The 8,810-nt window shown below is 41.8% G+C and overlaps 1 protein-coding gene across 2 annotated transcripts; it reads left to right on the forward strand.

Moving 5' to 3' along the window:
• Nucleotides 1-325: 325 nt before the first annotated feature.
• On the forward strand, nt 326-8,069 carry LOC110208905 (serine/threonine-protein kinase Sgk1). Of its 2 annotated transcripts, none has more exons than XM_020987104.2 (12): nt 326-765; nt 2,424-2,499; nt 2,906-2,981; nt 3,390-3,494; nt 3,601-3,684; nt 3,796-3,927; nt 4,198-4,310; nt 4,602-4,725; nt 5,113-5,208; nt 5,641-5,796; nt 5,940-6,029; nt 6,815-8,069. In XM_020987104.2, exons 1-12 carry the CDS (start codon nt 648-650, stop codon nt 6,980-6,982), a joined length of 1,338 nt encoding a protein of 445 aa, XP_020842763.1. In that variant the 5' UTR covers nt 326-647; the 3' UTR covers nt 6,983-8,069. The 2 variants fall into 2 exon arrangements, with proteins under 2 accessions (XP_020842763.1, XP_020842764.1); XM_020987105.2 differs by lacking the exon at nt 326-765 and adding an exon at nt 1,394-2,286.
• Nucleotides 8,070-8,810: the final 741 nt, after the last annotated feature.

Genomic DNA, 8,810 nt, shown 5'->3' on the forward strand with positions numbered 1-8,810 from the left:
CGTCGATTTTTAACTCGCGTGCCCTGATTGGCCTGGAGATCTCAGGGAGGGTTACGATAGATAGCCTCAAATGCCCACATCTTTTATAATATGCCACCTCTTCACGTGTCCTTGGCATGGTCAGCAATTAAAAAAAAAAGCAAGAAATGATATGCTAACGGACAGAATGTTCCCGGTAGCTACTGGCTGGGGGAGGGGAGAGTGAAATGCAGATTGTGCTTTTTTTTCTCTGCAGACTTGAATTTTATTTCCGCCCCCTCCCCTACACATTCCTGACCTCTCCCTCCCCCTTCCTCCTTTCTTTCCTTCCTTCCTCCCTTCCTCCTCTTCCAAGTTCTGGGATTTTTCAGTCCTGGGTTTGGCCCAAAGCACAAAAAAGGCGTTTTCGGAAGCCGACTCGGGCAGGGGCTGTGCGGGCGCACAAGGGCCATTTGTTTGTTTTGGGACTTGGGGCAGGAAATTTTGCTCTGCCTGAGTCACGGCGGCTCCTTCAAGGAAACGTCAGAGTTTGCTTATCACTTGGGGCTGCTGTGCGCCGAGCGGGCTGCTGTTCTTTGCTGCCGCCGCCGCTGCTGTTGTTGCAGCTGTTTCTGCCAGCCAGGGAACCAGAGTGGTTAGTATTGAGCCCGCCGGGGGCAGGAGGATCCATGGGAGAGATGCAGGGGGCACTGACCAGGGCCCGGCTAGAGTCGTTGCTTAAGCCTCGCCACAAAAAGAGAACTGAGGCTCAGAAAAGGAGCGAGTCCTTTCTGCTGACCGGACTTGGTAAGGGACCCACTGCCCGCGACTGGGGTTGGGGCTCCAGCTTGTCTTTTTTCTTTCTTTGCCCACTAGTTGCTTCTCTGCTGACGAAACTGGGGAGAGAGAGTCCTTGCTAGGGACCAATACCTGGGCAAGAAGGAACGGGTCCATGCAGGCATTTGGCTAAAATCTAACGCCTTGGTGCCTTCCTGACCCGGCTCCCGTCCTGAAGTGTGGGGCGGAGAATACCATTTTAGGTGTTGACCTAAGGGTTAGGCAAAGAGGGGGTTGGGGGAGAGACTCCGAAAATGCATTTAACTCTCTGCCTCCCAGTCTTTATTTTTAGTATGGACTTGTGGTTTCCTCAGTGTGGGTATTTCTGGTGTGGAAATCCCTTTCTATGCGTTGCTGATCAGCAACTAGTCTGCAGTTTGGACCCAGTTGCTTGGGAAAACAGTTTAAGTAACTGGCTTCTCTGGTATAATTTATGATTATAGGTGTCAGGGGTAGGAGTTAAATTCATACCTTCTTGATTCTAAATTCGGCTGTAAATCCACTTTGCCAGGCTGTTCGAGCCCCAATCTCCAATGGCACAGATCTCTCTGTGTGTGTGTGTGTGTGTGGTGTGTGTGTGTGTGTGTGTACACAGTAATAATGTGAGAAAGGGTAGGGTCTCCAGCATTTCCTGTAGCAATACAGAAGTTGCTGGAGAATTTGAATTGAGCTGGAAAAAAAATGAGGCTTCATGAATAAAACCTCAGCTAACTACCACTTCGCGAGTTTAAAGTGCCTCTGGTGCATCAACTTTGATTTCCTTTTGGAGCTAGTGGAATAAATGAAAGGTGGAAAATTACCCCAGTCCAGCCCTCCTCTTCTTCCCCCACCCCTTCCCTGCTGTCCGGTTTCCCCTTGTCTGCCTGGGGGGGAGCAGATTCGGTGCAGATAAGCCTAGCTAGCTGGTACAGTTGTGCCCTCCGGGCAGTATCCTTGAGCTTTTACAAAACCCTGAGCGTCTCCCTCTCTTTCCCGGTTCTGGTTCTGCTCGCAGCTGCCTGCCACCCTGCGCCTTTCGCGAGAGTCTCACTCCCTTTCTGATTCTGCACGCTGCCGTGGCTGCTGCACTATCAGCAGCTTCTACAGCCTAGCCCCTCTTGCCTCGCGCCCCGGGAGATGACCCGACGAGGGGGAGGGGACAGACTAAAAAGACTTAGGGCCGGGCGCCAGCTGGACGCACTAGGCACTGCTGCGCTCGCCCGCCTAGGGAGCTGAGCGGAGGCTGGAAGCTTGGCCTCGCCCTCATTGTTCCTGGTGGCTCCGCCCCTTCCCGGGTGGCGCTGTCTATATAAGAGCCTCTGGGGAGGAAGCTCCGCAGAAGCACTTTGAGTGGTGCTTAAAGCTAGGCTTGGGTACGCAGCTTTGGACTTACTCATTCAGCAGCTGATTCCTTTGCTCCTTTCCTGCGAGCCGAGATGACGGTGAAAACCGAGGCTTCAGGAGCTACGCTCACTTACTCAAGGATGAGGGGCATGGTAGCAATCCTTATTGGTGAGTGTTGGGAAACGAGTTTAGTTTTAATCTAGGTTTGATGAGCATTAATTATGTGTGTGTGTGTTTTTTTTTAAAGAATCCCGTACTGTGTGTTTTTTAATCTCGTTTAAATGTTATTTTTTCTTATTTTGCAGCTTTCATGAAACAGAGAAGGATGGGACTGAATGATTTTATTCAGAAGATTGCTAGCAACTCATATGCCTGCAAACAGTAAGTATTTGCAGTTTGGAGAAATAAAACTTAATGTGGCTGTACTTAAGTTTTCTGAGATTAGTAGGAAAAAAACTGAAGTCCTTTGAAAACAGACTTCCTGGAAAAGGAAGGATTTTTGTTCGTTTTAATTCTAAGTTATTTAAAAGTAGTTTATTTTCAGTACTCCAAGGTTTGGGATTAAATTTTAACAACTATATAATTCAGAAGTTATCACTATGCCAAGCATCTAATATAATTAATTAAAGAATTTACTCTTTTAAATCTGGAAATGTAGTTGGGTAATTTTCCATTTGAAGTTATTTAATAATGAGAAAAAAAAAATACTAAACCATTAACATTCGTGAATAAAGCGTGCCCCCTAGCGGCAAACTTCTAACTTTTTTTTTGCCTTTGACCTCTGCAGTTCTGAAGTTCAATCTATTTTGAAAATTTCTCAACCTCAAGAGCCTGAGCTTATGAATGCCAATCCTTCTCCTCCAGTAAGTATTTTTTATTTATGATGCATCTTCTAAAGAAGATTGTAAATGACTTAGGAGTCCTCCTACATCAATGTTTAAAAATAGCATTTCTGGAAATTAGCCTAGAAACAAGAATGCCTCATTAGTTCATCCCATAACACAGTGCTGGTATTGAGTCTGTGGACTTAAGAAAAAAAACTGAGGCATTTTAAACTTGGTTCACCAAAAGTCCCTGTGTACCTTTGCTGAAATTTTCTTTGGGTAGATTCATAAGGACTTTTGATTAAGCTTAACTTTCTGGTCACACTGACATAGTTTAATTTTGCTGACTGCATCCTTCCCTCACAAATTATTTTTGTTTTAAAGAGTAGAATGTTCAAAAGACATATCAAACATGTATTGAGTTTTCTTCTTTTGTTTTTTCCCCAGCCCAGTCCATCTCAGCAGATCAACCTTGGCCCATCATCCAATCCCCATGCAAAACCATCAGACTTTCATTTCTTGAAAGTAATTGGAAAAGGCAGTTTTGGGAAGGTAAATTTTGCCTATCTACATCAGTGATGGCCCTTTTTCTTTGTGTGTGTGTGTGGGGAAGGTTGCTTTAAACCAGGGTACAAACCTTTCTACTTTCTAATTTCAGGTTCTTCTTGCAAGACACAAGGCAGAGGAGCAATTCTATGCTGTCAAAGTTCTACAGAAAAAAGCAATCCTGAAAAAGAAGGAGGTACAGTCAACTTTTTTTATTTTTTCCAGAGGGAAGATGTGGCAGCATATACTAATGACATTCTTTATACATTCAAAAACGTCACCATTAAATCTGTTATCCTTTTTCTAGGAGAAACACATCATGTCAGAGCGTAATGTCCTTCTGAAAAATGTCAAACACCCTTTCCTGGTTGGACTACACTTCTCCTTCCAGACTGCAGATAAACTCTACTTTGTCCTAGACTACATCAATGGTGGAGAGGTGAGCAGAAAAGAAATCTCCTTTGGAAAGAGAGAAGAGTTTGCATATATGGTCTCATTTCATTTAGGGGAGAATTTTTAAGACAGTTGAAGGGAGAAGTTAACCAGGATTAGTATCCCCCTCCAACCTGGCAGGTTTCAAATCACTAGTGGATCATTAGGACACTTCCTGCTATTGTCCTCCTTGGCCATAGATGTCAAATCTGATTAAATGCATTGTTAACAGGCTTTGTCAGCAGGCGCCTAACTGTGTTCTGTCTGTCTCCTGCAGTTGTTTTACCATCTCCAGAGAGAGCGATGCTTCCTGGAGCCCCGAGCCCGGTTTTATGCTGCTGAAATTGCCAGTGCACTGGGTTACCTGCACTCTCTGAATATTGTTTATAGGTAAGCAATATCCATTTTATGCTCATGCTACATGTTCTGACTTAAACATAGATTGTACTATGGATGTAAGTAATAGCTGGCCTTTATATAATACATACCTGTAGTGAGGCCCCCAGGACCTTCCATTTTAACTTCTCAATTATGGGGGGCTGTGTACTGTCCTGGGAACTTATAAAGTGTGCATGTATATTTTGCTTGTTTTCAAAATTATTATGAATTCTAAATACCATATGATTTGATTGTAAAGCAAAACTAAAGTATATGTTTTCCTTTCCATCTTTTGTTCTTTAGAGACTTAAAGCCAGAGAATATTTTGCTAGATTCACAAGGGCACATTGTCCTGACAGACTTTGGACTATGTAAAGAAAACATTGAGCACAATGGCACAACATCCACCTTCTGCGGCACCCCTGAGGTAGGTTTTTACAGCCTGAGTTTACAGCCTCTTGGACCCTTCTTCCTGAAGAGAAAGGTCAAATTAAAGGGGAAGATACTCACAGGTGTTTTTCTTATTCTACTCATGGCACACCTGAGAGAGATTAATGTCTGAATAAACATGAGAGAATTAGAAAATCTTCTCTTGCTCAGAAGAGAATATTGGTAAAATTAAGTGCATCTGAGGCACTGGAAGGGTCAATGAAATCACATAGTCTAAATTATAGCTGCATGGGGCAGGGGTGGTAGTAAAGAAACAGAAATTTTATACCTATCTTTTTTTAAAGTACTCTCCACTTAGAAGACAGTCTTCTCTATGGGGGTTTCCTAAGACTTTAGTTTAAAATGAGTCTTTTTTTTTAAACAGTATCTTGCCCCTGAAGTACTTCACAAGCAGCCTTATGACAGAACCGTTGACTGGTGGTGCCTCGGGGCTGTCTTATATGAAATGCTGTATGGTCTGGTAAGTAGCCTATTAAAGAATAGGAAAGACCTTGAAAAGAGACCTTATTCTTCCCACCTTTCCCATTCCCTGGCAAATGCTCTACTTAAATTAATCTATGCAAACACTTCAGTCAGCCAAGAATATTCTGCCTGTATCAGTAAGGTCACTACAGGCTGATGACACAGTGGTAGCTTGGCTGTGTGTTTCACAGTGTTTTGCAATGTTTGAATAGATTGTCTTAATTTTTTTTAACAGAGCTTTTGTTTTAGATAGCCTAAAATTTCCCTCTACATCCTTCTCCTTGAGCACTCCCCCAAGTAGATGGCTTTTAAATTTTTTATAAAGTTATCAAGCTCACAGACATTTTTACTACCCCACTATATTTTAAATATTATATTGAACCTCACTATACTTTCAATTAAACATATTCCTTTTTTTTTCCCCTTGAAGCCTCCTTTTTACAGTCGAAACACAGCTGAGATGTATGACAACATTTTGAACAAGCCACTTCAATTGAAGCCAAATATTACAAATTCTGCAAGACACCTTCTCGAGGGGCTACTGCAGAAAGATAGGACAAAAAGGCTTGGAGCCAAGGATGACTTTGTAAGTAAAAATATTGCAGCCCTAGTGGGGGTTGCGGGGGAGGGGGGGGCCCCGAGGTTCATGGGAAGAACACTAAGTGCTAGACCATCTCACCTTTATTAAATTAGACTTGTCTAAATGAGTCTTGTGTTTCTTTTCAACAGATGGAGATTAAGAATCATATCTTCTTCTCCCTTATTAACTGGGATGATCTCATTAATAAGAAGATTACTCCCCCTTTTAACCCAAATGTGGTGAGTATCACTTCTAAGTATAGTTGGTCCCCCAAAGGGCATTTCTTTCTTTAGCCTGGGCTTGGTCAGAGGGAACCAGTATGACTCAGAAGGTCTTAAGAGCTTTTGTAACTAGAACATAAGATAAACTTTGATCAAAGGAAGTGGCTGTTCTCCACCGTCCATTCCCTCCCCCATCTTCATTCACATGCCTCACCACATAGTAACTGACGAAATAGTCAAGTGTACAGTCTATATCTTTACGTTTTTGGAACAAAAGCAGTGCCCTTGTGTCTTTGGCAGATCACTTGACCTGCCCCTAGAGGCAGTAACAGCTTCATTTAAACCTGCATTGTGATCATCTCTAAAATATGGAGGGATATTAAGTACAATCCATCTGCCTGGAGCTAATTTCAGAAATGATTAGTTGAAACAGATGATCATAGATGTAGAACTGGAAGGAATTTTTAGAGGTCATTTAGTCCAGCTCTTGCTTTAAAGGGGGAAAAAAAAGATAAACTAGGGTGCAGAAATTTGAAGTGACTTGCCAAAGAGATCTTGGGTATTAAGTGGAAGGGCCATGATTTGTCCTCGGGTTCTATTTTCCACTGCTGCCTAGAAGATTCTAATTGGGCTTTGTGCCCAGGACTACCAAGTCCAAGATGAGCAAGGACAGTGTAATAAATACCTAAAGTGTCTGAAGTAGGCCCTGAATTACCAACAAATGCTTGAATTGGCTTTACCCAGCCCTTAGGTCTTCCATTACCCTAAACCTAACTCAGTGTGTTTCTCTTTGCCTCTGTTAGAGTGGACCCAGCGATCTTCGACATTTTGATCCTGAGTTTACAGAAGAACCTGTTCCAAACTCCATTGGCAAGTCCCCGGACAGCATCCTGATCACTGCCAGTGTCAAGGAAGCAGCAGAAGCTTTCCTAGGTTTCTCCTATGCACCTCCTATGGATTCTTTCCTCTGAACATTCTTGGACTGGTTTTGAGAGAGAGAAGTTCTGAGATGGTTTGGTGTGTGTGTGTGTTTCATTTCATTTTGCCCTTCAGCCAAGCCGCCAGCTGACCAGACATCTTTAAAAAAAAAATTTGCACATCTCTGGAAGCTTGGCAACTAATTTCAACTGCACTGTTGGCTGAAAGCTTTGTGAAGAGCACATAACTTCTCCTTTCAGTGAGCTCACAAGCTTTTCGTTTTCTTATTCTCCTCCTCCAAAGTGGTGCTATCTCTTTGAAACAAGTGTGATATTGCTGTCATGGATAGCAGGTGTGTAGTTTTTGTAGGAAGGAAGATGGAGTTGGGAAAGCAGTCTTGTGAAGATCTGTATGGGCTATGGTAATAGATTTTATGAAATGTGCCTTTTATCTGATGAGGTCCTTGTTGGCTCCAAAGCTTTTTTTGTTCCTTATTTGAGTGTTTCAACTTTTAATCTTTTTTTCTCTTTTGTGGGTTTACTATGTGAACAATGGTATGTATATGTGTGGTATGCTTACTTACAGATGGATTTAGTTATAAGCATCAATGTGACACTTGCAGGACACTACAATGTGGGACATTGTTTGATTCTTCCATATTTGGAAGATAAATTTATGTGTAGACTTTTTTTTGTAAGATATATATATATAGATATATATATATATAAATAGTTAATAACTAAAATTTATTGAAAATGGTCTTGCAATGACTTGGACCCAGATGCTTGAAGAAAGCATTGCTGCTACAAATATTTCTATTTTTAGAAAGGGTTTTTATGGACCAATGCCCTAGTTGCAGTCGGTCAAAGCTGTTGGTTTGTTTCATTGTTTGTTTTAAAATGTCACCTGTAAAATGGGCATTATTTATGGTTTTTGTTGTATGTATTGTATAAAGAAAAGGTCTGTACAATGTGTTATGACACTTAGTTGTATATTTAAACTTACAGACTTACATGTAATGTATACCATCATTGTAATGTACTGTGATTAACATGGTTATAATATGTACAATCCTTTCCCCTACCACACAATTTTTTTTTGTGTGTGGGCAATTGGTTTGCAGTAAAATCTTCAAAAATATTTATATAAGCTGTGTTGTGTATTTTGTAACATTTCTTCAAAGTCTTCATGGCGGACTGATTTACCAGTTGGGTTAGACATGGTCTTGGCAGCCCCAGCAGCAAGGGTTCTGAGGAATATTCAGTGGTAGGGCACATTGGTTCTCCCCAGTGAAAGACTGGGTGTAGGCCAGCCTCTGAGCTATTCCTGGCTCTCCTATGCATTTATTTGTATCGGACCTTCCTTTTTGGGGGGAGGGGGCTCCACAACTTTTTTGCTTTCTATTCCTTCTTATTTGTCATGTATTTTTTTTTTTACCTTAGTCAAGATGTAGCCCATATTTTTGGCCTTAAGTAACATGCAATTAGACTAATATTTGCAAAGGATGAAAAGCTTCAGTTACTAGTTGGGAATCCATGAGATTTGTAATGACCTAGACCCAAGAAATCAGTGATTTTAGTTACAGACAGTACCAAATACTGGGAGGAAGAGAGGAGTTGGATTAGGTTTAGGACAATGAAAGACCAGTGGAATATATAAACACGTGCTGGGGTGATGGGATACATAATTATTTATGAAAATTGAATGCAAAAGAGGGTGGGGATTTTTGAAAATGGAAATATTCCCAGAAATCTGGGCTGGAAGGACTTCCGTATTTCTTCACCTATTTTAAGGAAGAGTCACGCCCAAATTTATTCTAGCTCTAGCTTGAGAAAGGTACCTCCCCAATTATTACATTAATACCTTGGGTGGCACTGAATC

The sequence above is a fragment of the Phascolarctos cinereus genome, unplaced genomic scaffold, assembly GCF_003287225.1.
Source record: "Phascolarctos cinereus isolate Bilbo 61053 unplaced genomic scaffold, phaCin_HiC Scaffold_5;HRSCAF=322, whole genome shotgun sequence".
NCBI classification, from domain to species: domain Eukaryota; kingdom Metazoa; phylum Chordata; class Mammalia; order Diprotodontia; family Phascolarctidae; genus Phascolarctos; species Phascolarctos cinereus.